This window comes from Marasmius oreades, chromosome 10, assembly GCF_018924745.1.
Source record: "Marasmius oreades isolate 03SP1 chromosome 10, whole genome shotgun sequence".
Classification (NCBI taxonomy): domain Eukaryota; kingdom Fungi; phylum Basidiomycota; class Agaricomycetes; order Agaricales; family Marasmiaceae; genus Marasmius; species Marasmius oreades.
This window is the reverse complement of record NC_057332.1, coordinates 574,663-601,622: the sequence shown is the minus strand read 5'-3', so window position 1 is coordinate 601,622 and position 26,960 is coordinate 574,663. Positions and strand designations below refer to the sequence as shown.

Here is a 26,960-nt window from a genome sequence, read left to right as displayed (position 1 = left end):
AGAAACAGTGACTGGACCTTTCCCGATAATGCGACTTGGTTGAACTATGCTACAAGGTTCTTTTGCACTCTAAATGGTGCTATAGAGCAATATTCATTGTATTAAGAACTAGAGTGAGCCTGAATTGCTAGTGCTGCTAGTAGGATGTGCCATAAGCGCAGCTAGACCAGCTAGAGAGAGCTGTAGATTGTGTCAGAAAACTGTATGGCTGTTCGAAACCTGTAGAACACTATGAGCAGAGGACTTAGACAATGATTCTTGAGGTTCTACTCTCTACATTCTACTAGGCACTGGTATATCAAGGGATTGTATTATTAGAAGACTTGTAGTCTTCACAGAACCGTTTGTAGCAGAACTTGACGGAGTCTAAAGATCTTCATACTAGGAGTACCTACTTCTACAGGGAATTTAGTTGACAAGAATTTGGACGTAGGACCACCTAGACTAGGAGAAATATTGACATGACCATAGATCGGTTCCTGATTGCAGGAAGACAATAAGAAATGATACAAGTAACAAATCACAGATAGAGCATCTAGGAACCAGGTAGGAATGAATGATGGATCTCAGAATCCTTATTGTTTGTGCACTACAGTAATGGCACTAAAAACTACTACTAGGTGCAGCAAAACACACTCCAAGCATGAAGTGTGCAAAACCAAACCCAACACTAGCAATTAGCGTAGTTGATTTGTGGAGGTCAGTATCAAAGGATGCCCTCAGCAAGATCACTGAGAACTCTAAGATAGACTTCAAGGTGGGGATTTATAGGTTCAAACAAATATATTCTGTGTTCACAAACTCACAACAAAGGCTTTCTATGAAGTTCACTACTTTGATGAGGGGTTCTACTCTTTCCAAGTTCAAATAAGACTAATCAATTCAATTCAAATGCAAGTCCAGATGACTCTTCCAAGTTCAAATGTTCCAAGAACCAAAGTGTCAATAATCCAAATTAAATTTCAAAGTCCAAATCAAATCTTTTCCAAATACAACACCAACTTCAAAGAAGTGGGGCAAAGTGTGAGCCAGAGTCCCCTAGTGAAAGCACTTAGGCTTCTGTCATAGGTTACTGGGGAAATACTGCTGCTACCACACTTCCTTATATACACTTTTTCTAATAAATAATAATCACAAGTCGAAAATATAGTAAATTGTTGAAGATACTGAGAAATCCCTTTCAGAGATACCAAAGTACTCTTAATCAGGTATAGTACATGTCAATTAGATACAAAACTGTCTAGAATATAATATTTCGAAGGTCTTTTCCTATTATTTTCCTTGTTCTCGTTCCAGGTCAGATATCTTTGACATATGAATCTGAAGACGCTCCTGACCCCTTTATGTTTCCAAGGCGAGTCCCCAAGGGATCTCTTGTCCTCTCTTGTTCTATCTGATCTGGAATAGTTTGAAATACATCGTTCTGCATTCCAGGGTTTGTTTCTATGGTTCTTTCTAAGTAGAATATCTGTTAATCCTTTTCCAATCGAAAATCAACGACATCTGCCCCTTTTTCTGTTTTCAGCTGTAAGTTACAGCCACTGGCATTATTTCTGTTCCTTTAAGTCTGAAATGGACTTTAGATAGCTGCATCTGTCTGATTGTTACTTCCATCTTTTCAACCAATATCGAAGAAATCAATAAATTGATAGTAAAATCAAATTTCCCTTTGTTTGCTATGAGTATTTGCAAGTGAGACAAGGCCTATGCAAATGAACGAAGGTTTTTAAAGGCTGCTCCATCAGTTCCTACAGGTTTTGGAATGTCAAAGACTCTTGTCTATAAGGTATTTCATACTTTCTGTACTTCAGATAACTCGCAAAGAGACCCGTGCTTTGACTAGCAGCTTGGGCTTACTCTAATCCTCATATTTTGATTATATTAAGTATAAAAATGTTTAAAATGTGTTTATTTAGATACCAGTAGACTCTATCCGCGATAATGGCAACTTGAAATGCTTGATCTGTATGCTGAGACCACTTGTATACACAAAGTACATACGATTCGATACTGTTGGAAATACAGTTCAATAGTAGGATAAGCTCCGTAGGCAGAAACTACTATATGGTACGCCTCTGTGGGTTCATTCTACAAACAATAACGAGAATGAAGAACAGTCTAGACATGTCCAAATGATATGATATGTGTGGGCCTTGAGCCCTGACGCTGAGGATAGCATACACCTAAAATAACCCAACACCCACATAGTCATCCATAGGCTGCCGAAGTCTTGATTACTGTTTCATGATCCATTGAGGGTCTTCGTATTCATGTCCACCAAGGACTTAGTTTTCATGTCCATCGAGGGCAATAGTCATTCGAATTAGTTTGCTGTAGACGAAAGTCATAGTCCCACTTAATATGATATTGAGACTGTGATCTTGTGCGTAACCTTTGCCAAGCAGTCCACCCTTCCAATCTTCCTGGTGTGTAGAGTTATTGATAGACTTTACACAGAAGCGTACTAGTTTTTGGGTTGATTTCGTGTTAGTGCTACTTCTGGAGCTGTGATATTAGGTTGATTCTTGAGTAGTATCCTTTGCCCATTATCACATTACTGTAGATCAGTTCCCAATCAAAGGAAAAGACAATAAGAGATTTTACAGAATGACAGATTGCAGATAGAATATCTGAGAACCAGGCAGGAATGAACGATGGACCTCAGAATCTTTATTGTTCATGTGCTATAGCAACATGAAACACTTGATCTGTATGCTGAGACTACTTGGACACACAAAGTCCATATGATTTGATAATGTTAGAAATGCAGTTCAACAGTAGATTAAGGTCTGTAAGCAGGAAATACTATATGGTATGCCTCTGTAGGTCCATTCTACAAACAATAACAAGAATGTAGAATAGTCTAGACTGGTCCAAAATATAGTTAAATAAAAAAGCCAATTACTACTACAAGCAGCTGCTATTATTATTCTCAATCAGAATATATCATTCCCAAATCAACAAAACTATTCATATATACAAATAAAGAGTCAACTTGACTTTCTAAAGCCACTTAAACTGCTTGTATCTACTAGAAATGAATAGCTACATGTCATCTTCTCTGTATTATTTATCCTCAGACCAAACTTGGCGCTCAATTTTAACCTCTGTTATGTTCTCACTTGCAGCAGAACTCTTTATGTTTGGGGGAGAGAAGAAAAAACTGTCCTGCTGAGTTTTCAACTGGTTAATACTACACCTTCCATCCACAATCTTAATTCTCCGGTTGAGGATAATTAGAAAATTGTTGGAGTAGATTTTTCCAATTATGTCCATCAATATGTTGCAGTAGGCCTTCTCAGGGAAAGCAATGGTTAATACCATGGTGAGAATAGTAACTGCAGCTAAGGAAAACACTCAGTAACTAGTGTTCAATCAAGTTATAAAGTTTAACATTTTACCAGTAAGTGTCCCTATAAGTTAGTATAAAGACCATTGTGAGTACAAAGAATATATATTCTTCATTGTTAGATTAAAGCCCACCTGTCTCAACAGTCAACCAAATTATTTTTTTAACAGCATCATCAGTCTCAGGATTAAGACCAGTTCCCCTGTTCTGAGAGAGCTATTGTATCATTAATGTAAGTCTCTGAGAGTGAACTTTAGCCAAGTTCAACCTCACAATTATAACCATACTAGTTGTAATAACAATATCACAAGCTGCACTAGTAGATAGCCAGGCCTATATTGGGAAATGTTAGATGGCCTGAAAAGAATTCAGACAAAGAAGAAAGAAGTTTACACACACTAACTTCAGCCCTTGTACTATAAGCAATGGCTGCCAGATTGTTGAGTTTACTGATTTTGGCCTGAACACCACTTGCAATACCAGCTGCACATCCAGCAACAGCCAACTACAAGTACAAAGTTAGAATCCATCTCCAGACAATGAAAGATGTTGACCAACAAGAGCAACTAGTGCTCCTAGAATTCTGGATTTGGACAAGACTGAAATACGATAAGCAAAAAATAGTTGGACAATGGCACCAGCTAGAGCATTGAGAGGATAAGTGGTGGGAAATTTGGGGAACTCATTTGCAACATACTAATAGCATTTATGACAAAAACTGAGAGCCAGAGATTCTTCAGGGAAGCAAATATGGTGACATTGCCAAAATGTGTCCCAAACTTGAGGAATGCATCACTGGTGATGAGTGCAGTTTGAATAATATCCAAGGCAAATAGGCCATAAACAATTAATTTCAAGAAGAGTTTGTCTTTTGGAAATGCCCAATAGTAGAGAACTGTAAAGTGAAACTTTAATTTCCAAATGTCAAAGGAAAAGTGCAATGGAAGACTCACAGACTTGAACACATAGAGCACCAAAAAAACCCCAGTTCAAGAGATATCCTACAATCTAGTTTATAAGATGAACATTATCTAATCAGTAAACATTGCAACTGAGGATTCCTACATGAAATCCAGCACTGCTCAAAGTTCAAGTGTTTGAGTGGTGAGATCAAAAAGCACAAAGATATGTGGAACATACGTTGCAGGAGGGTGTACAGACACATCCCTTTCAGAAATCATCTTGAACAAAATGGAGGTGGAGTGAGGAATTGAACTACATTGATTCTTGAGCTCCATCTTTTTAATACCATCCTGTCAAGTACTTAGTAATCATGACATTTTTTCTATCTTTCAGACTTTTTGTGCTTCAGATAATTGCAGATTATATCAGAACCCAGATTGTTCTAATAACACAGCTCTCTTCATCAGTCAGTTTTGAAAGATGTGTGATATCCTTCAAACCAAACTTGGTTTAGTTTAATTTTTGGCTTGCTATAGATATCTACCTTTTCTCTTAGTAGCAAAATGTCGGTCTTTGCAGAATCTGGGCACACAGAGACCTGGCATATGCAGAGTAGGAATTATCCTGATAATTCCAAACCAAGAATGCTCCATCCATACTTGAAGTTCAAGAGAGCTCAACTCCACAACATCACAATCCATTCAATGTGTGTGCAAAGTGTAGTAGGTCATATGGCTAATTCAATTTATTGCTCTTTTCTTGGTGTGGAGTTGCTGTTGAGGTGCTGTAGAGTTACGAGTAAGTGGGTAAAGTGTAACTAAATTGATAAGTAGACTGAAAGGAATATATTTAGGCAATTTGATAGCAAGGTTACCTGGGTTTTATTTAATTTTCAGATGGTCACACAACTAACCAGCCGACAATTCCACACAACCTCATATTCCATACTGTTTGAAGTAGTCACAACTAAATACATATCCTAGTCAACTAAGAACACTTGTAAACAAACTCAGTGGTGATGTTTTTAAGGGTTCTTGGTGATCAATTGTAATATAGTTGAGTTGTTGGGCAGACCCATTGAATGTGTTGCAAATAAACAGACTGGAGTTGCATGATGTTGTTCCAGGATTTCTTGGGTTATACAACCCAAGGAAACACACATCAATTAAACTGCCAAAATGCTGCAGTGTACTCCCTCAGACATGATAGAACAGCTGATGGTGTCAAAGGGGAACCTAAGATAGAAGGGAAATACAGTTCAAAATATGGATATAACGATACTAGGATACATTTATAAACACAGAAAATATGGAACATGGAAAGATAGAATGGAGTAATTGATTGATGACCACAAATACATGTGTTGCCACCTAGGAGGAGGGGAGTATATATATGCCCTAGGCAGCCCAATCTGCAATGTAGACAGAAATGGGTAAAAATATGGCCAACTGACAGATCCTTATGGAGACAGAAAGCACCGAAATGGACTGCATACTCCGATATACTTTTGTGCTATGTCTGATCTGCATGTAGACAGAAACGGGGTAGGCAGGGGTGGGCAGGGTTGAGCTGCTTAACAACCATAAGCACCAGACATAGGCCTAATAATGATAATAATAGGTAGACCAGAATAGTATATTTGGATGCCTGGTTAAATGTCCTATCAAAAAGTAGACAGAAATGGGCAAAAAAACAGCTACCCGGTCCCGATGTAGACAGTAACCACCTCAAAATAGCCCGGAAGACCGCGCCAATCATAAGTGCTGTCATTTTTCGTCGCACTAAGCTGACTTTCGGTTCTTTCTGTCTTCACAGATGAATTCCATGGAATCACCATACCCATGATGCCATCGACTCCACCAACCCGACTTCGTCAATCAAATACGAAAAAAAGCCTAAAAAAGCTGCCATCGCGACAGACCGGGGAGCACCTTCACAGATTGAAAGTTACAATTGAGTTAACAGCCAATGTGTATGAGTACGAGGAGAATTTACAAACGTACAACTTTACACCATTGTTCCCTGCTGGCACTTCGGCGCTATTCAGCCACTCACGTATCACTTAAACGATCTTCTCATACTCTTGCAACTTCTCCACCAACCTCCCCCATCTACCCCCATGCCATTTCGCAATTCTCTCTCCCCACTCCCCACTCTCCCTACCCCAAAGTGTCCTACACCAAATCATCAAAGCCGCCACCACGAAATCCGGATATGTAGCTCGTCCTCCGCCCATTACAAAGATATCCTCTTTCCGTATCCAAGAATCTACAACACCCAAATCCCTTTCGAGTTGATTCCAATGTCCTCTGACCATCTCCTCCTTCAAATTCTCCGGCTTTAGAAACTCTTCCCTCGTCTTCCGAAAGTATTCCTCACTCCTCGGAGTCAAAATCGCGACTTCCTGAGGAATCGCAATTGGCCACAACGCACGAAGCTGTGTTCGAAATGCGGATAAGAACGCCAATTGTAACCCTCGGGTTCCGGGCGGGATCAAACTATGTTCGGGGTTTGCAGGGGGATAAGTCGATTCGAGGTATTCGACGATGTTCCATGAATCAGAGATGACAGCGCCTGTGTTTGTGTCTTGAATCACTGGCAGGGTGTATTTTCCTGCTCGAGTAGTGGGTGAAGCACCGATTTTGAGGCAGGTAGAAGCGATATCGGGGTACTCGACCCAAGTTGTTTCGTATGGGAGGTTTTTGTAGTTGAGAATGTACCTGCGGTTACCATTCGAATCGAGATAAAGCACTGCTGGTCCTGAACTAAAATGTTACGCACCTCGTTTTCCAGACGTTAGGTGACCAAGCCTTCGAAGGCAGTTTTGAGGTTATATCGAATAGTCGGATAGCAGCCATAGTCTTTGTGCTACACAGCGAAGTGGGTTCCTCGCAAAGTACGAGACTCAGGCTGTTTCTACCTGAACAGTGCAATGTAAGCTTATCTGGAGGATGTGGACTCAGAACTACCAAAGAACTACAGTCTACTGCGTTAGCACTCACAAGTTTCTTGAACCCTCCCAGATCAATGTTCACAGTACGGCTACGGTTATTGTTGAGCAAAGCTTCGTAGTCGAGCTATTTCAATCGATGGGAGTGGTATACAAGGGTAGACAGTGGTGGTGGGAAGTTCATGGTTAATGATCGCGACGTAACGGTCACACAACTCCTCCTACCGATCGCACGACGCGCACCTTGAAAACCAATTCTTCCTTCGCAGCTCGTGCTTGTAGTTTCGAAAATAATGACTCTGTTTCTTGCGAAAGACCGGGCATTGCGATAAAATGTACAGATTCTGAATACATAGCAGAAGCCATTACTTACAAGCTGATCATACAACCGAGTTTCTCGGTCTCAGAACGCCCTCCCTCCATCCCTTTCACAGCCCATTCCACTCAAACCCTTGTCCTTTATCGACTACAAACGATCCCTCAAGCGCTAAATCCTCCAAACGACTACTCGTCCCAACCCAAACCTTATACTCCCCCTCCGCAACAGCCCAGACTCCCCCATAATCGTACCGCCCTTTCGCCTTTTTAAATCTCGGTAAATTATCATCCCAGTACGAGACAGCGTTCTTATCCAACGTCACCTCAACCTTCCTAGTCTTACCCGGTTCAAGATCCTTCACTTTAGCAAACGAGCGGAGCTGTAACAACGGATGAGGGAACTCGGCGTTGTTGGTGTTTTTTGAACCGGGTTGCGGTAACGCGACGTAGAGTTGCACGACTTCGGAACCTGTGATGGATCCGGTGTTGGTCACGCTGAGGGAGGCAGTGAGAGAGAAGTTCTTGGAGTTTCTGTTGATGGTAGGCTTCGATAGTTGAAGATCCGCGAGAGAGAAGGTGGTGTATGATAGACCATATCTGTTGGTAGTGTGAATATTTGTATCGGGAGGGACCGTGAAAGTAGAGTGTTAACGAACCCATATGCGAACAAAGGTTCGATCTTTCTATGATGATAGTGTTTGTATCCCTGGAACCCGACGTGTTAGCGAGAAGAGTGGTGATGAGCGACACAATCCACTCACCACATACAAATCTTCCGCATACCAAACCTTCCCTCCCTCACTTGCTTCGAAGTGCCCGAAACTAGGGACATCCTCCTCCCTCTTCGGGAATGTCAACGATAGCTTCGCACTAGGGTTCACTTTCCCAAATAGGACGTCGGCAATAGCATCCCCAGTTGCGTTACCCAAGTACCACGCGTGCACGATCGCAGGGACTTTATAGGCCCAAGGCATAAGGACTGGGGAGCCCTAGAGTACACTTTAGAAATGTAGAAGCAATGCGAGCGAAGAACACTCGGGAAACTTACAGCCTGAGTGACGACAATAACATTCTTATTGACCTCAGCAACCTTGTCTATCAGCTCATCGGATAGACCGGGAAGTTTGAGAGTGCTACGATCGTAACCCTCTGTTTCCCAATCTGCGTTAATACCAACGACAGCGATGACGAGATCCGCCTCCTTCGCGAGGTGAACAGCAGAAGATATGAGTTCTTCCGGGGAAGACACTGGGGTGCCTCCAAGACGGACGGCCGGGTTACTGTAACCGTGGTTAGACTAAGACGCGCACAGGTCAAAGTAAAAGAGCTCACGAGTCCATGACGAGTTCGTCCAGATCTCCACTCTCTGGAGCCGGAGCGCGAACATTACAGAATTCTACAGACACTTCATGCTTCACACCCTTCTTCTTCAAGAACCTTCCTCGTTCTTCCTCGCTACCACTTCCGAAAAAGGCGTCGCCTCGGCGTTGAGTCGTCCAGTTGTCAATGACAACTTCTGAATCGATGTAAAGCTGGACTCGAAGTAATAAGGAGACATGAAAGAAGGACTTGAAGGGAATATCGCTCACCTTCGCCCTCCCAGCACTAGTTAGCCCGAACTCCCACATCTCGTCCTCTGCACTCGCCTTCAGGTATCCCTTCAACTTGAGCGTCCACCGACGGGTTAAGCCCTTTGGATACTCAGCACTGAAGAAACACCTCGTTTCGTCGATGTATTGGTCTTCCTTGATAGGCTTATCCACTTCCATAGACCCATCTGACTTGTGTGAGTGCCAAGTTCCGAGCCAACCACGACGCCCATCGGTAGTCAAAATTTCGTAGTCGAGCGTTGGGGTTTGTTGGTATGCTGACAAGAGAAAGCGTCGTCAGCATTGAACATGAGTTCAGCAAGCATAGAAAGAACTTCACTGACTCGTAGCGCCCTCACTATACGTAACTTCCACGTCTTCTCCAAGTTCCTTTAACGCATTGACAATCCCATCATAAGGCGATACAAAGTACGAAGGTTTGAGTGCTGCAGAGCCTCCTCCTGAGAGAACGACCTGTTTAGCGTTTCCTCCAACGATCGCAACCTTCTTCTTCTGGAACGATGTAGATTTGAACGGAAGAATACCATTGTCGTTCTTCAACAGAACAATGGATTCGGCTGCAACACTTCGAAGGAGAGCAGTATCTTCAGGTCCTTCGTGTGTTCGTTCGACACCGTCTCCGTCCAAAATCTAACCAAACGAAAACGATAAGAACGGTTTAGACAAGTTCGTTCATTCCGTACCTCACCCCCTTCCTTACAACACCTCTGCACAAGCTCCAGCACTTTCCTAGCCCTCTCAAGCACGGTACCCCTAGCAATCTTTCGACTACCAATACTTCGAGTGACGAGATCAAGGCTTCGCCATTTGTTCGTTCCGGGCATTTCCAAATCAAGTCCGGCATTGATAGAATGGTCAACGGAGTATACACCGAACCAGTCTGACATTATCTGGGGTGGGAAAGGGAAGGGACACTGGAGTAAGAAGGAAGACAAAAAGGGGAGCGGAAAAAGGCTCACCAACCCATCAAAACCCCAGTCTTCACGCAGGATCCCTGTGAGAATGTCAGGGTTCTCAGAGAGGTGTGTCCCGTTGACACGGTTGTATCTAGTAAACCCCGTCAGATATGGCTTTCTTTTGAAAATACCTATTTGTTAAACACTCACGCAGTCATATAACTCCAAGGCTGCGCATACTTTTGCGCCAGCATAAAGGGCATAAGGTATATCTCACGAAGCGCACGACTGCTGATGATAGAATCGTACGCCATTCGGTCGTTTTCCTTGTCGTTGCCACTGAACGTAGTAGTTTCAGAAACGATCAAATATCAACGCAAAAACAGATGAGTATGTACTTACACGAAATGCTTGATAGTCGTAGCGATCCCTCCTGATTGTACACCTTTGACGTACGAAGCGGCGATCATACCGCTGTGGTGCGGATCTTCCGAGAAACTTTCGAATGCCTGTTCCATATGATTTAACGCTCCGACCTCGAGTATCGATCATGAACACGCACTCGGCCACCACGAGGGTTCTAGATATAGCAAAAAAAAAACAATCAATGAAGTGAGTCCTCCTATAGCGCGAGGAACACACATACCCTCTGTATATTACACGTCGGCGCCAGCAGAACAGAAGCGGCCCTCAACTTTGCTTCACTCGCAAGCAGCTTAAGCCCAACAGTTTTAATCAACTCAGTATCGAACGTAGCTCCCAAAGCTGTCGACGAAGGAAGTGCTTTCGCTGGTGTCCCCATGAAGAAATTGTTTCCTCGTACACCGTTGGGTCCGTCACTAACCTAAAAGAACGAGATACATCGCGTCAAAAACAATTTACATAGTGGAATACAAGAAAGAAAGAAAGAGCGCAACTTCACCTTGATAGAAGGAACACCCAACCTCGGAACAGCATAAGTGTGCCAGAAGCCTACACCCGCGATTAACTGAATAGCTTCTTCGGTGGTCAGCTGTGCTACGATCTCATCAATGTTGGCGTTTGCAAAGTCAGACGGAGGCATGATGGATAGTACTAGCAAGTAGGTGGGGGCAGGAAGAACTCCTAAGCAGAGCTAGTGGACTTGTTAAAAAGCTTGAATGTGGGGTAAATTGTTCCGACGTTAACCCGTGGTGGGCCATGTCAGGCAATCTCCCATTCGACCGAAGAAAATCCGGGTGGGCGGTCCTTGGTCACCAGTGCGTCGTAGTCTCGTTTAATGCGAGAAAACGACCTAAAAGGATTGCGATATATGTGAGTAATTCAATCAAGAGAACTGAAGACGGACAGATGCGGGAATAACGAACCGAATATAGTCAGTTGGTTGCTCCTCCATGGAAGAAAGATGGAGAAAGATCAAACTTCAAGGCGAGAGGACGTCGTGGTACAGGTTCAAGAAGCAAGAAAAGAAACACGCGTGCTAATCATCTGAGTTTCACGGCTAGAAATAGTCTCTTTCCACGTGTGCTAAGAAAATTGATATGCCGAATATAGATAGCGGCACATCTTGAAACAGGAACTTTCAGAGGTTCGCGGGTACTTAGTATAGACTCTTTCAAAAAATAATAGAGTTAGTACACACGCGACTACGAAGCTCTTAATGTAGCCGCAACTTGACGGTTGTCGGATCTTGCAACCGACTTAAGGCTAACAAACTGAGCCCCTACATCTGTGACAACCTGCTGAGCCAGAGCTATTCTAACACTGACTCAAATGCCGTGGCAGACAAAGAATGTCAATCAGAAATCGCCAATTCTCATTCGAGAATGTGTCAAAAGAACCGCCCATACATCTCTGGATACTCATACTGCAACAAATCCGCTCCATCTTCCGCTCTGTCTGTTGCTGACCCTTCGCTCCACAATGCCTGCCCAATAAGAACCGGTCCCCGTCAGTCAACCGTGGTGAATAGAGGGAAAGAAAAGAGAACGTTACCTGCCACGTCTGCTTCTCTTGAATCAACCTCCGGAAATACCCCTCATTTCCACGTCCTCTCAACGCATTCATCATCTTCTTCACCTGCTGCACAACCGAGAAATAGGGACATGCAGTCCGATTGGACCTCAAGTATAATGCGGTTAACTTCAAGTTATGGTCATGACGGAGGTTTAGGTGTTGATAGAATTCCTAAACCAACTGGTCAGAATCCACGGCGGAGAGGGAAATGAGGACATCCTACCAAAACCCTGACATCAATAAGGAATAAAGACATAACCCGAAGCTGGGTCATCCTCCCAAACAACTTCGCCAGTTGCTCCTTTCTGAATACGACAGCAGGTAGATTCAAGATCTCCAAAGTCCCTCCTAGCTCCGAATTACACAGCAAATCAACAAGCCCAGTCTGAGGATGATGAATTTCCTTCCCGTCATCCGCTATGAGATTGAATGATTTCAAGTTTGACGATGTCGCGAGAAGGCCTCGAAGAAAGCGAAAAAGGTCTTGACAGGAAGGCTTACTCCATACTCCTGAGTAACGGACGACGAGGACTTCGAGGTGATTTAGGACGACCGTATGTCCTGGGTCCTATCAATCCACACCAAAGTCAATGCCACGCGCTGTAAAGTAAAAGAACTCGGACTCACCAACGGTACAGCGAGGAAATTATCGTAGAATATATCAAAAAAGCGCAACTGAGGGGTACAGCTCGAAAGCGACAGTAGATCTCGATTCGAAAGCGCGTGGCTTGGGCCGATATGTAACGTGGAGAGCTTATCCAGAAATGGACTGATAAGCTTCATAGTGCGTGGTTCGACTGCGTACGCTTCCTGTCGATGCAAGATGTTCATGCATTAACCCGCAAAATACGCGTCTAACAGAAGCATTCGTACTCGCCATAACACTCAAGCCCTCGCACCGACTCGCCTTAATCCACTCTCCAAGAATGTTGAACGTCGGTGCTCCACTCGTAAGCAACCCAAACTTCATTCTCCTGACGGTCTTTAACTTGCTGTACCTTCCTATATCCGTAGCGTCGATTCTCGCAAGTAGCCTGACCTCTTCCAACTTCTCGAATTCCAAAACAGCCGAGATTAACGTATCAGAAAATTCTGGACGAATAGGGTAATATCGATTCTCGGGATGCCATATCGTCAATAAGGTGATGTTGCGAAGGTGTGAAAGAGATTTGGACCACTGAGGGGAAGGTTGAGAGGAACGAGAGCTTAGACTCTGGTGCTTGATGTATTCGTTGAGGTCAACTGCAAGCGAGCAATCTGTTGCCATCCCCACGAACAGTGAAGCAAAAACTACGCACAGCAGATTTCGACGTCTTCCACATAGGGACGAAGATACGTATGCTTGTCCAAAGTATCGAGGGGATGAAAGTTGAAGCCCTGATAGGCGACATTTAAGATCAGAGCCATAAATGAATTCATAAATACTCACCGATCCATAATCCCTCAAAACGACCAAACTTATGCTACGATACAGACTTGGCATCCCAGCTTCATAAAACACTTTGCTGACTCGAATGTAATCGTATAACGCTCGTCTATCATGGATTCTGGACATGATGTAGAGGAGGACATCGAATGGGAGGTCTTGTATCCCAGTCATGGTGGTAGTTCGAATCTGAGTCAGCCTCTGAAGATATGTCCCGGTGTCGGGAACGTCTGATGATGATTCATGCGTAATACATTCCGGGTTTGCATGAGATTTCCATCCGGGGCCAGAACAGAGGATTGTTGGACTTCAGTCTAGGTCGGGTGAGTGAGATGAAAAAGATTACTTTCTCGCTCGTGGGGTTACTCACCTTTAGTTTCCGCCTTGCATCACATTTTGAGCCATCCAGATATCCGGTTGAGGATGTTTTGGATATAACGGGTGCCCTAAGCCTTAATGGTCATTGTGGAGAACATGTCAGGACGAATTATGGTGGTCGGTGAAGAGAAAGTTTTGCACGCGACGCGTCGAGATTTTCGACTCTCATCATCGCAACCCTCACTATCAATTCATTCTTCATCCTTCATCTGTGCAGTCTCACTTCTCATGTGCACCGCTTCACTAGTCAGGGAGCCTTATAGATATTGCTGAGCAAGGGTACGGTCCATCCGCCTCCTATTGCCATAGTCAAGGTGCAGTCGAAGGATTGGGCGAGCTGGGTGTCTTAGCGTGAAGAGTTTCAATCTCGTTGCATCTAATACCCTCTGTCAAATCTACTCTCGGTCAAACTGACGAGGCAGCGATATGCTCTAGACGTTGAATCCCATCGACAGACGCCCTGGCGCACGCTTAGCATAATGATAACACCCGGCTCCCCTTGACGTTGCAAGAACACGATGAGTACCATGTGCCCTGGTAAGTTTACAGCCTCTCACTAAAATCAACGGGAGATGCAGTTTACGGTCTTGCCTTCTCTCGTCGTCATGTTCCGTCGAACACACTCTTATCGTCTTAACATTACCATCCATCCCCTTCCCCTTACTCCAATTCCTTTCAGTTCTTATCACATCCCCCCCCCCCCCCCCTTCGCGAATATGAACATCTTCCAAGAGGCGTCCAGGGTATCGATATGAAATGCCACATTCAACGACATCGTCATACCACTCAGACCATCCTGGGGAGAAGAAAACGTACCATTCACAACGAGGTCGGTGTATTTCTATGTTGAGAGGAGTACGGATCGTTGACCTTCGCAATAATATAGTTCAAGTATATCAGCTCGGGGAAATCCTCTCCATCAAAAATATCTACCGCGGACGATTGTGGGAGAGTTTCAGAAATAAGGCTTCGCGCCGATAGACGGTAAACTGCGGTGTCGTACACCGGGCCTGAAGCAACAGAGGTGCGTACTAAGAATTTGAATTTTTATTCGGTGGTGTCAGGCGACTAAGAGCATCAGTCAGGTACAGTATGGGAGGAAGATATTCGACGCTTTACCTTAGTAAGGTGAGTTGAGCTGCCAGCCTTCAGGCAATTCTAGGCGAGGGGAGATAGAACAAAAACAAGACTATACAACTCTTTGGGATAAATCCATCCAATTTACCCATGCTAATCTTTTACAATGGTACGTGTTGCTCTCGGCGTAGTATTCCCTTTTTTCCCGGTGGCTGAGGGACTTTGTTAGAGCTCGTACCTCTCAGCCATGATACAGCAACAGCTTCATGTGCGGTAAGCGAGTATAAGTACTGCGCTTGATAATAGTTAAATTCGTACGTAGCACATTACCTTGATATGCAATTGGAATGTTTTGCAAACGAGCTGTGGATAGAAGGAGCATTGATTCGTGAGTGAAGGGACCTGATTGTATTACGGTCTCTACTCCGTTGGACGCTGGTGCGGAATCATCAAGTACTGAGCTTCTCTGAGAGGATCTTGTCTTGCGGTACCTCGTATGTACTACCACAGCATGTACGGATCCGAAACGTAAGGTTTCCTGTTTTCCTCGATATCAGGTAAGATGCTAAATGCAAGGAATATGGGTATGGCTTTGTCGTAATATCAGCAAGTCATTGAAGAACAGTGTCGTAGATACGTCAAAGTGAAAAAATGCCTGGCAACAGGTATATCTTCTGGTGACCCAAACAGGTGAACGATTCGACGTCAATCTTCCGCCAGCTGTGGAATCTTCGCCAATAACGCATACTCTTCATTTCTTTTCCCATTCTCTCTCACCAAGGGGTTCAGACTTGCAGCTGGGGTGGGGAGATGAAGCGCTAGTAGATCCGGCCGGGAGCTACATGTAATGTTGTGATTTTCGTCAGATAAAAAGGAATGAGGAAAACGTATGAAAGAGCGGCGACGTACTAATGCCCGACAGGATCGACACTCAACTTCGCCATAAGCAGATCGTCGAGGTCGATATCAGCGTACAAAATCCTCTCCTCTCCTGGTTCGATTTGAGGAGTTAGTTGCCTCCCGTCAGGTCCATATATCGCTGCGAAACCGCCTCCTTTCTAAGATGCCCAACAATGAGCACAAGACGTAGGTGTAGCATGACGGGGGAAACTCATGGACTGACTATCGGGTTGAGCGCCGTTCCCTCGATTCTATAACATATCACCCGTCAGTAAGTCAGGCCTGCGAACGAAGAGGTAGCTCACCCACACAGACCCGCATTCTCCGGCCTAATCATCTGCGTACTCGAAATGACGAACATCGGACCTTCCATAGCCGCAAACCGTGTCGCCGTCACTTGGAAATCACTGGCAAATTGCGTAGGTGCCCCATTGACCGTGATGGATTCAGCGTCAAAGTTGAACGGCCAAGACGCAATGTGGATTTGTACGCCCTGGGAGTAATGGTGGAAGCGGAGGAGGGGTTGGAGGTGTTCCCTGGAAGCAGGAGTAAGGTTAGAGGAAACGACAACGACAAGGGGAGGGTTTGGATGGCGCACCAACAGTTCAAGCATCCAATGATTACACCCTCAGGACCTGGTACTGCCGTTTTCAGCGAATCAGCTATCAGGTTGGTCGTTGTCAGTCATGAAGTACAAAGCAATCAGTATCGACGAACGTACCTGGTCCATCGCCCCAGATCGTACGTTCATGACTTGTCGCTTTGAGTTTTCTTCTGTGTAACACAACCTTCCCTGTCGGATCGATGATACTCTGTGCAGCGTACATGCTCTCTCCATCTCGTTCGACGAAGCCTAAGACCACCCTATCATCCATCAAAACCCTGACTTAACTGCGGAGAAAGGACGACAAACTCACCAAATCCCAGCTTCCCTCACAGCTCTCAAGATCCTCTGATACTCCTGACCCTTGACATCCAAACATGCCTTCAAGAAATCCTTGAAAAACACAGGATTCCAAGGTTCCGAAAATAATCGCATTGGGTAACCTGGAATGTAAGCTTCTGGGAACCCGATCAGTTGTGCACCGTTCAAGGCGGCTTCCTGGACGATGGAAATCGCTTTGGAAACTCCAGCTTCGAGATTAAACCATGCAGGTTCGGATTGGATGGCTGCCACTCTGAAAGGGTGAACAGGGTGAGGGCTGGTGCAACGAAGGAGTGAAGTTTGACGTACTTCATGGTGAGCCTTGTTTCTCAATAATCAGTGGGATGAGAGATTTTGAATCGCTATTCGTTGGATGAGTGGGCTGCAGGATGAGGACCGTGAAGTTCTATCTAGCAAAGGGAAGGGTTTGGGATAGGGCGGCGATAACTAAGTCATGACCACGCACGAAGCTTCCCGACATAAGAACGACTCCAGTGGTGTGCTCCATAATCTGACAGGCATCCCGTTTAGAGAGCGTCGCTTGGTCGTAAGTGGAGGTGGATATAGCATCTCGAAGAGGTTGAAGGTGAAAGTCAGAGCCACTTGTGAGAGCGTTGCAACGCGAACTAACCTACCCTAAAGTTTCGGTTTTCCTCGTAAAAAAAAATTAAGTGAACAACTACTAATAGAGCTCCAGTCATTCTAGTTGCAGGCTACAAAATTGACACTTCCATTCCTGGACGTCTGCAAGAGTCGCCAATACAGGTTCCACCAGTCGTAGTCACTTGTTACCAAACCACGACCACCTAACGATGAACATTCTCCCTTCCAGCAATCCAAAGCCGAAGACCTCCAAAAGATGCCTGAAAAAAGTTCACCTCGAAGTGGAAGATCACTCGAATCGACGGACAAGGAAATGGGGATACGGGTGACGAAATATAATTTGGGACTCATTCTAATCTATCGAATATCGTATCGAATGATTGTTGCAGCCCTCAAGTTCATTCTGTAGGATACAGGACCATACTCCGCTTGAACAATAAAAACACCCGCTCTACATCCTTTACTGAGGGTCTCACTGAAGACGGAAAAGGAGCCAAGCCGTGTTTTCATTTGAGGAACCACGTCCGAGCCCAATTCAGAACAGGCAGACTCGGTTCAGCTTTTGCAGAGAACTCGGATTTGACCTTCTGGGCCGGGTTTCCTCGGACATGGGCCAATGGTAGACTGGTTTTATGACCTTGCAGGTGTAAAGCTTCCTGGGGCACCGACCCGACGCAGAACAGAACGATGAACACGTTTTACAACATATAACATATGTGTCGTAGGAGGGATTAGCCAGTAACGTTGACAAGCTTATGTACCTCGACGTGAAAGAAGCGATAAGAGTACATGGACAAGAATGTGACCACACTGGGCTGTATATGGTAAATAAAGTCGTGTACTTGTATAGGGAGAGTCAGCGCTACGTACTTGAATTCACATCGATTTCGCCTCTCAAAAGCCTTCCTACGAGCACTATGGCAAGTACTGTGGCCTACTACTTCCAGAAGAGTCCGAATTCATTCCACTGAGTTGAAGATCGTGATTCGAAAGGGAAATTGAAGAATTGACATCCTGCTCGTCGGAATAGATAGAGATGAATGGACAGTAGATTGAAGGATTTCATCGGTCAGAAGAGAATGCTATTATGGTAGCCAATCAGTTGGGAATGAAACACGAAGCGGAATGGCAAAAATTGCGCGGCGACATACCAGGAGTTCATTGCGATTGTGATATTCGTGTTTGCGCAACCCTACAGACCGAGATAATCCTGCCATCCCGTCATACAGCTCCTCAAGATCCCCTGTTCTGCCAACACTTCCATCCCAACCATCCGAGTGCGCCACCTCGAGCTGGGCAGCTCATCCAACACGGTACCCACATCGTCCTGCGTAAACCGCGCCAGACGTGTCTGACACAGTTGAATGGCTTTCCCTGGGTCTCCTCCTAGCAAGGCGAACAAAGCGGTGGACATCCGGCCATCCGAGTTGATTTGGAAATCCTCTGAGTGATATGTCACCTCTTCAAGCCCCTCTAATGGTTCACCTATTCCGCCTGAACCTCGTCCTATCCCAACTGGCTTATCCATACCCTCCTCTTCCACCACATCTCGTAGGTCAAACTCGATGTAATCCTTCTCATTCTCATCCAGGATGAACCCATACTGCACCATAAGCGCCGCATTCGTGAGGCGAGAGCCGTACGTATTGAATATCTCTTTTGTCCCAACAGGTATGTGCGTAGTGGTTGTCATCAGGTAGTACTTTTCATCTTCATTCGAGTCTTCTTCGAAAACAGGCGCAACACCGGGATCGTGTGTGTTTTCACCTTGATCCTTATCGTGTACGCACTCCTGTACTGACCCACACTCAGGACATACGTCGAATTCGCTTTCAAGCTGAACATGATTGTATGTCGCATGATTAAACGCATCCGCAACAGGAACCATTGCCAGTCCGTGGTAGGCATCTACCACAAATGCACGGGAGGATACGAATGAGTAAGCTCGATAAAACTCTTCAATATTTGTGTTTTTCGTAATGGGTAGTACGAAGCCGTTGAAGAAGCCGTTGAGGTCGTCCTACACAAAAAAAACGAAGTCCGTTTAAGTAGGGCAAAAAATGGAAAGAACTAGAGAAATACGGACTAAAGACATGCTCGAACCCGAACCCATACCAGAATGAAGCTGCCTTTCGACCTCTGTTCCTCTTAGCCATGCAAGTGCCGTTTTCTTGTCTTCTACCTCTTCTCTGTCCTCGTTATGCAGCGCTAGAGACCATAATATAGGCAGATCCACCCTCTTCCTAGGCAACGACCGTAGGTAGTGGTACCAAGGCGAGGTAGGGCCGTTCCTCCTACAAGACAACATCGTATCAATCTTCATTCATTCAACTTTCGCAGTGGTTTGCCGTACTCTTCTATCAACATCGCCAACACCAGCTCTAGTTGAGCCTGAGTTCCAATCCCGCAAGGCGCTAGCAAATATCCATCATCTAGAAGTTTGAGATGCTTGAAGAGTTCGGTTGACTTCACAGATAAAACGGCACTTTTAGGTATTGATACCACTGTCCTTTGTGTGATCCGTGTCAGCTAAGTGAAAAGAAGAAGACAACGGGAAAAAAAACCTGGCGTGCCCTCTGGGATACCCTCAACATCGTCTCTCAAGAACACTCCAATTGAATCTACTCTATCTTCCTCTTCGTGATGTGCAAGCTGAAGACTTGGATGGATTTTTATGTTGTGTCGTGAGCAGAAGAGTAGGAGGTTTGTTAGGGAGGTCATCGGCATGATAGTATTCAGAAGAGCTGAGTCACCTTCAGGTGCCCACACCTACTTAGATGACTTTCCGTCTGTGTGGTCGACGTTCCACAAAATCGTTCTCATTACACCTGCTAATAACTCAATACTGGCATTGAAGTCCTTGTTCAAACATTGATGGCCCATACGAGTCTCGACCCGCCATCACAAACTTCCCCTTTTCCCTGGCTATGTACACAATAATTTCCGAGTCTGGGCTCCTGTTTCTCTTTCATTGGACGGTAGGCGACCTGCTTCTTGCCAATCCCGAGTTGCGTTTTTTGAAAGCGATTCAGGAAATATTCGTAGCGGTGTTAAGATGTGGCAGGAGATAGCAAGGCGTTGGAACATTTAGATATACAGGTAAACCCGCAACAGCGAATGCTTTCAATACTTATCTGACCAGACTTATCTAGAAACCCGGGCTTTCTATCGTGGCCGTCCGTTACAGGGTACATACGTGGTTGCTTAGCGCAAATTCGGCCTTTGGTTGCACCCTTCCTTGAGTGGCGAAATACAATAACAAGGACTGAATATTAAGTTGTTGCGAGCGAAGCGAGCAATCCTTATCAACGGGTGAGGCCTGAGGGCCCGGTCAACTTTTGTTTGTAATTATTTGTCGTTTCCGTTTCAATGTCGCGCGACCTGCTTGCTCGTCGCCAAAGGCGACGAGCAGCCCTTCCATCCTCTATTCTACCTGCTCCAAAACCTCGAAAATCAACACAGAAAGCATTTTAGTACCCATGTATCAAGTTCAATGACAGAAATCGATGCTTTTTGACAACTTTTACGACGTGTTTCTTTTTCACCGCCAGTAAGATATGTCGGAAAGGTAATACAGGGAGTAGTCGTAGAGGATGTAGCCGCGCGCCAGGTATCTCAATCCTTTCTACCTCTTACAATTGCACAAACCATCATGCCCGTTTTCCCCAGTGTTTTTCGAGATAGCAATACTTCTCTCACAATTCACCTACCAGCCCGAAGAAGATGCCCTTCCTGCAACGTAGTCCAACTGCTTCACGCGTTCAGCAATACACACGACCAATGCAAGAGTTGCCATCGTGCTAAGACAAATCGGAGGTGCTCGCTCTGTAAGGAGCTCAAATCCGAACGCTCATATCCCAGTGAACCCAACACACCTTTCCCCGATCGTTGTAAGAAATGTCGTCAAAAGCAGAAATGTACACGCTGCCATAAGATCTTGAAATTTCGACATTACATTCCTGCTCACCTTCTAGAAACCGTACAACGACGTGGAGTCACTGGTGAAGTTCGGTCAAAACTCACAAAGACGTGCGATAAATGTCGGACCAAGGCAACTCAGAGAAATGTAGACAAGCGGTTGGAGGCACAACGCGAAGGTGAGTAGCTACATGCATATACAGTTTCAAATATCTAAGCAGCTTTTAGGACTTCACTGGTGTACTAGTTGCTCAAAGCAAGTACCCCACGAAGCTTGCACAAATCAGCACGGTCAGCTTTTCGCGACATGTAACGACTGCCGGGCGCGTCGAAGACGCGTCACCATGGAAGATGTGCCTGACGAGGACGAGCCTCCGCCAAGCGACGAATCCGAAGGCGTGGATGTACTGGATTCAGACGACTTTGACCAGTATTTCGGCGATGGCACTGACATGATAGAAGTTGATCTACCGGAAGATGTGGTGGTCACTGAGGCCGAGAAAAGATGTATTCAGAAATTCGTGAAGGCTGACAAGGACCTGAAGTTGCAGACTTGTGGTGTTTGTCGAGAGGTTCGTTGGAACGTGAAGCTGACAGCTGGTGCCTGCCAGCGGTGTAACAAGGATAAAGGAGACGTGAAAAAGTGGGGTACCGAGAATAACGTCCACCCAGGTGAGTCCCGGGTCAGTCGAATATCTTATCAGTGATGCTCACGCAATGGCTACCTACAGCCGATATCCCGCACGCACTGAAGGGCCTTACCGAGCTTGAGGAGATGATGATCTCACTCAACCTCCCGGTCATGTCTGTTCGCCACACCTCTGGGTTTCAATACAAATACAAAGACCATGTCTGCAGCTTTGTTCACGATATTACAAGCATGGCGACACACCTTCCTCGTCTTCCTGAAGAATGCGAGACAGTCATCATCCGACAACAACAGACAGACATGTCGGAACATGTCGACTATATCGTGCGCCGTCAGAAAGTGTTGGATGCTCTTCGTGAGAAGTGTCGAATCGATCCCTCCTACTCTCACATCCAGCTCGGTGATCCCGAAACTCAACGACGGCTTAACGAACTCCCGGAACAAGGCTCCATGGCACACCGAATCCCCACATGTATAGCCTCAGGCTCAGCTCCAGCAGAAAATGATGGCCCTCACACCTCTGCTGATGACATGGAAGCAGCAGCCGACCTAGAGGACACCGGTATAGAGTATACCGACACTGGTGTTCTCAACCTTGGTGCAGGCGGCGTTGATGAAATCACTGCCATACGGGACGCTGCCGCCCCAATCACCCAGCACGGGCAAGTCGGATATGAACGTCACATTATTGTAAGAACTTTTATGCAACCTACTGATTCTGACAACCGCTAACTCCCGCCCTCAGGCCAGTACGGTGGACAGAGGGAATCCGATCAATGAAAACACTCCAGGATACATTACCAGGTGCTTTCCGACACTCTTTCCAGATGGAAAGGGAGATTTCTTCGAGCCGCGAACACATAAAATATCCCTTTCCGAATACTTTTCACACCTCATGCAGTACCGGGATCACCGTTTCGCTAGCCATCGCCGTTTCCCCTGGTTTGCTTTCAATACACTTCAACGCACCCGAGCTCATGCACAGGCAAAAATATTCGTGAACCAGGCTCACGATGCTGCAAAACTTACAGCGAACGACCTTCGAAACATGATGGATGAAGGCGATACAACAATAGCAAACTTAATGATAAGATATGGTGTCCAGCTTCGTGGTACCCGCGCTTACTGGAATGCCCGACGGTCGGAACTCACAGCCGCAATCAACGTACTTGGCACACCACATGCGTTTATTACTCTAAGTGCCGCTGATCTCCAGTGGCCAGGACTCCATCGACATATGCCAAGTCATGGTGAAGATGTTCTACCTTCGGATGACAGTCGCTCCCAAGGCCAACGTCGCCGATTTCTTAAACATAACCCACACATTGCAGCCACGTATCTCGACCAACGTGTTGGGCTCTTCATGAAGCATGTGCTAGGACCCGTTCTCGGGATAAAACAGTACTGGTACCGCTACGAGTGGCAGGAGAGGGGAAGTGGACACATTCACGGTTTCTTGTGGCTCAAAGATGCACCAGACCCCGATGACGTTGACTGGAGTCGCCTTAAACATCCAGATCCGATTATTTCCGATGAACAGCAGGAAAAAATCCAAATTTTTCTATCCTATTGGTCGAAGTACATTACGGCTTGGAATCCCTTCCCTGCTTCGTCGGACGGTGGCCTTACTCCACCCCATCCGTGCACCATTGACCCAGAAACTCTCAACTATAACAAAGCCGAGCTATCCAACCTCCTAAACTGGATTCAACGACATGACAAATGCTCAGCAAAATACTGTCTAGTCAAACGAAAGGTCCCCGGCGAAGAAGAACCAATACAGGTTTGCAGATTTGATTTCCCCAAGGATTTACGAAATGACGCTGGATGGGGTACCGACAGCAAGAACCGTATTCATTTCCACCCATGCCGGAACGACCCTCTTGTCAACTGTTACAACCCTGTTATGATGATGGGTTGGCTAGCTAACACGGACATCAAACCTGTACTAAGCAAATCAGCAGCTCTACAGTATGTCACGGTTGACGCCATTCACCTGTTTCCCAAGCTTACTCAGTCCGTCAGATACATTTCAAAATATGCTACTAAAGCCGAATCAAGTGCGCCATCGTTTACCACAATGCTTAGCGACCTCGTTTCTCGTGATGAAGAGTCAAATGCTCGTTCACTTTGCCAGAAACTCATGAACAAAATGCTGGGAGAACGTTCCTACTCTGCCCAAGAAACCGCCCATCTTCTTCTTGGCGTTCCTCTAGTCCGGGCATCATTCGGCTGGAAGACCCTGAATCTGAGTAAAGAGGGTGGTTATCGGGAAATTGACGTTCATAGTGAGGATGGGACAGCGCAACCCGGAGACAGGTTGGTCACAGACTCTTCGTGGATGCAACGGTATGTGGCGCGCACACCTGAACTAGAAGACATGTCAATGTATGAAATATGGTCGCATTACCACTGGCATGACCACAAGTGGAAATGCAATAATAATAACACCACCGTTATCGTTCGCATCTTTCCCAGTTACTCACCCAACCCTGAAGACGACAAATATGAAGATTACTGCCGTGTCAAAATTCTCTCTCATCATCCCTTCCGTGATCCGAGAAAGCTCCTTGATGGCCCCAATCACACAATGCGTACCTGGGAAGATTTATTCGTTGAGTGTGAGGACAATGGCCACACACATCCTCGAGATAATCTACGCAGCTGGAAGGAAGAGTCTAATCCGGTTGCTGATGAAGTCGAAGAAGAAGAAGAACTAGACGTCGTGGAGGACATAGTAGGGTTCCGGGAGGAGGATTGGATGGTTTATCAACAAATGTTTGCTGGCGCAGCTGCTCCACAATTTGGAATTGACAATCTCGGGAACCGCCCCTTGGATCAAGGCCTTACACCCGATGCTGCATATGACCGTTGGGAGAACCTGGAGAGTGTTTCCAGCTATATATCGGTCCAAAAAATCGAGATGGGAGATATTCAGGAAGAGGTTGACCTCCCTGTGGATTTAGCAACTATTTCGGACGAACAAAAGGCATAGTTTTATCATCATTATTGATAACAAATCTAATTATTTACTAGGTCATACTGAATCGATTCACTGACACTTATGCTCAACTGCTTCAAGGAGAAGAACCTCCGCAACTCAGACTGAACATCGATGGAACCGCAGGCTGTGGGAAAACCTATGTCATTAAGGCGTTATGTCAGGAGCTTCACCGTATGGCATCTGAAAACAATCAACCTGATCCTGTCAGGGTAATTGCTCCATCTGGTGTTGCTGCTCTGAACATCAACGGCTCTACTATTCACTCTGCTCTCTCCATTCCTGCCAAAAACTCCGAACTTGTCCCACTTGCTGGATCTCGTCTTACCAGATTGCAACAGAAATGGAAGGGCGTCCACTTTCTCATTATTGATGAAAAGTCAATGCTTGGGCAGCGTATGTTTGCAAGGATGGACTCAAGGCTCTGACAGGCTCATCCATCAGGATCGGATGCAACTTTTGGCGGTTATCATGCGGCTCTCGTTGGTGATTTTGCTCAACTACCACCTGTAAAGGATAGGTGTCTCTTCTCTAAACCGGCTACGGAAGACACGCCTCTAGGAAAGCTCAGCCGTGATGGTCACAGCCTCTATCTTTCATTCTCAGAGAGTCTTCAGCTTCAAATTGTTCGACGACAGCAAGGTAATTCACTGGATCAAGTTCAATTCCGCTCTCTCCTTAGGAATGCCTCAAATGGTGGACTCACACACTCTGACTGGACTTTTCTTCTTGCTCGCTATGCTGAAACATCAGGAAAAGCCCAAAATGTGAATTCGCACAAATCAGTAATAATTTGTACCAATTCGCACCAAGGCGTCAAATTTGCGACCGTTAGTGACTTTCTCCGAATTTTGCTATTTCCACATCCCCCCAACGAATTTTGACTAATTCGTGCTTATTTGTGCTATTTTGCGTGCATTTGGGTGTCTCTAATTGACGCAAATCTGCACATTTCTTACAAATAGTTGGGCCTCGTTTCGTCGCACTTGTAACAAATAATCAAGTAGTGTATATTGACGTTGTTCACTAAGTTACATGTGGTCGTATCTAAATATGTACATCAATGTGATTAGGACCCGACATCTCCTGCCAATTTATCATGAAGTGTAAAGCCTGTGTGTACCAGTGAACAATAGCCAGACCAGAAGTAAACAGTTACTGACAGTACTAGTGGAAGAAGCATCAAGTCTTTGATGATCCTTGTTTGATGAGAACAAATTATGAATCACACAAGCCTAAAAATTCGTTGAAAGCACGATAAGGCGGACAACAAAGACGACGTACTTGCTTCTACAGCTGTTCCAAACCACCCGAGAAACCTTAGCTCAGAGCTGGACCCGGGCCTGAGTCTTGCCGGCATTCTTTTGTCGAGCATACCATGAAGAATAAATTATATGAGAGAGTTGGGGAGAGAAGGAAAGTTTGGAGTGCGAGTGGTAGTGATGGAATGAAGGAAAAAGGAATGAAGAAGAACGTACATATAATAACCAGAACACGTCGTACTACGTAACCTGCAACCCGGTCCCTCGGATAAATCGGTGATCTCGGCAAGTCATTCAATGACTTGACGGCGACCACTAAATTTCACAACTGTGACAACTATGAAAAAGAATGAGAATTCTCTAAGTCCCACTACTTAAATCTGTGTTATCATTTATGGATACAATTCATGAATAAATAGCAAAGTTGCCTTTCGCTTTGACAAAAACTTAGGTGGAATTCGCACAAACTAGTGCAAATTTGCCCCAAACATTTCTGGGCATTATCCTAATTTACACAGTTTTGCGCCAAACAACCAAACTTGCGCAGATTAGCTAGGTTAGTTCAATTTGTGCGAATTTGCACCAATTCGCATTTTGGGATTTCCCTGATGAAACCTTACGGACCAAACCAAATCCTCTTTTAACGATGCTGTGCGACTGTATACTACTGCTGACGAAGTTGAAAACTCAAATCTCAAGGAACTGCTCAATCTTAACGAACCATGTGCTGCAAAAAAGGCCCCCCCTGATGATTGTGGTGGCCTCGAGAACAATATTTTCCTTTCACGAGGTGCAAAAGT

General features: G+C 45.3%; 6 protein-coding genes across 9 annotated transcripts; all 6 read right to left on the bottom strand.

Annotated features, from left to right (window-relative positions):
* Window positions 1-3,472: 3,472 nt before the first annotated feature.
* Window positions 3,473-4,530, bottom strand: E1B28_002230 (uncharacterized protein; the record flags this gene model as incomplete). The annotated part of the gene is made up of 8 exons (XM_043159135.1): window positions 3,473-3,565; window positions 3,623-3,682; window positions 3,747-3,854; window positions 3,908-3,990; window positions 4,047-4,244; window positions 4,303-4,357; window positions 4,415-4,427; window positions 4,490-4,530. 8 exons carry the CDS (start codon window positions 4,528-4,530, stop codon window positions 3,473-3,475), a joined length of 651 nt encoding a protein of 216 aa, XP_043002734.1.
* Window positions 4,531-6,205: 1,675 nt separating this feature from the next.
* Window positions 6,206-7,437, bottom strand: E1B28_002229 (uncharacterized protein). Its single transcript, XM_043159134.1, has 3 exons — window positions 7,255-7,437; window positions 7,034-7,196; window positions 6,206-6,972 (listed from the first exon to the last, which is right to left on the bottom strand). Exons 2-3 carry the CDS (start codon window positions 7,108-7,110, stop codon window positions 6,315-6,317), a joined length of 735 nt encoding a protein of 244 aa, XP_043002733.1. The 5' UTR covers window positions 7,111-7,196; window positions 7,255-7,437; the 3' UTR covers window positions 6,206-6,314.
* On the bottom strand, window positions 7,425-11,471 carry E1B28_002228 (uncharacterized protein). 2 transcript variants are annotated; one of them, XM_043159133.1, is made up of 15 exons: window positions 11,354-11,471; window positions 10,949-11,299; window positions 10,673-10,870; window positions 10,589-10,606; window positions 10,429-10,535; window positions 10,237-10,365; window positions 10,090-10,177; window positions 9,814-10,020; window positions 9,454-9,760; window positions 9,110-9,387; window positions 8,853-9,052; window positions 8,569-8,800; window positions 8,282-8,509; window positions 8,177-8,226; window positions 7,425-8,117 (listed from the first exon to the last, which is right to left on the bottom strand). In XM_043159133.1, exons 2-15 carry the CDS (start codon window positions 11,087-11,089, stop codon window positions 7,631-7,633), a joined length of 2,670 nt encoding a protein of 889 aa, XP_043002732.1. In that variant the 5' UTR covers window positions 11,090-11,299; window positions 11,354-11,471; the 3' UTR covers window positions 7,425-7,630. The 2 variants fall into 2 exon arrangements, with proteins under 2 accessions (XP_043002732.1, XP_043002731.1); XM_043159132.1 differs by having other exon boundaries at window positions 7,425-8,226; window positions 11,373-11,471.
* Window positions 11,472-11,798: 327 nt separating this feature from the next.
* Window positions 11,799-13,960, bottom strand: E1B28_002227 (uncharacterized protein). Its single transcript, XM_043159131.1, has 8 exons — window positions 13,818-13,960; window positions 13,451-13,761; window positions 13,320-13,398; window positions 12,899-13,263; window positions 12,649-12,831; window positions 12,245-12,589; window positions 12,001-12,192; window positions 11,799-11,932 (listed from the first exon to the last, which is right to left on the bottom strand). Exons 2-8 carry the CDS (start codon window positions 13,619-13,621, stop codon window positions 11,837-11,839), a joined length of 1,431 nt encoding a protein of 476 aa, XP_043002730.1. The 5' UTR covers window positions 13,622-13,761; window positions 13,818-13,960; the 3' UTR covers window positions 11,799-11,836.
* A 1,365-nt stretch (window positions 13,961-15,325) lies between these two features.
* E1B28_002226 (uncharacterized protein) lies at window positions 15,326-17,419 on the bottom strand. Of its 3 annotated transcripts, XM_043159130.1 has the most exons (10): window positions 17,363-17,419; window positions 17,194-17,297; window positions 17,037-17,137; window positions 16,720-16,980; window positions 16,524-16,666; window positions 16,401-16,464; window positions 16,108-16,338; window positions 16,026-16,053; window positions 15,812-15,960; window positions 15,326-15,740 (listed from the first exon to the last, which is right to left on the bottom strand). In XM_043159130.1, the coding sequence occupies exons 3-10, from the start codon at window positions 17,039-17,041 to the stop codon at window positions 15,608-15,610; spliced, it is 1,014 nt and encodes a 337-aa protein (XP_043002729.1). In that variant the 5' UTR covers window positions 17,042-17,137; window positions 17,194-17,297; window positions 17,363-17,419; the 3' UTR covers window positions 15,326-15,607. The 3 variants fall into 3 exon arrangements, with proteins under 3 accessions (XP_043002729.1, XP_043002727.1, XP_043002728.1); XM_043159128.1 differs by lacking the exon at window positions 17,363-17,419 and having other exon boundaries at window positions 16,112-16,338; window positions 17,194-17,337; XM_043159129.1 differs by lacking the exon at window positions 17,363-17,419 and having other exon boundaries at window positions 15,812-16,053; window positions 17,194-17,327.
* A 470-nt stretch (window positions 17,420-17,889) lies between these two features.
* E1B28_002225 (uncharacterized protein) lies at window positions 17,890-20,068 on the bottom strand. Its single transcript, XM_043159127.1, has 6 exons — window positions 19,895-20,068; window positions 19,684-19,839; window positions 19,417-19,624; window positions 18,482-19,350; window positions 18,201-18,412; window positions 17,890-18,145 (listed from the first exon to the last, which is right to left on the bottom strand). Exons 2-4 carry the CDS (start codon window positions 19,695-19,697, stop codon window positions 18,523-18,525), a joined length of 1,050 nt encoding a protein of 349 aa, XP_043002726.1. The 5' UTR covers window positions 19,698-19,839; window positions 19,895-20,068; the 3' UTR covers window positions 17,890-18,145; window positions 18,201-18,412; window positions 18,482-18,522.
* Window positions 20,069-26,960: the final 6,892 nt, after the last annotated feature.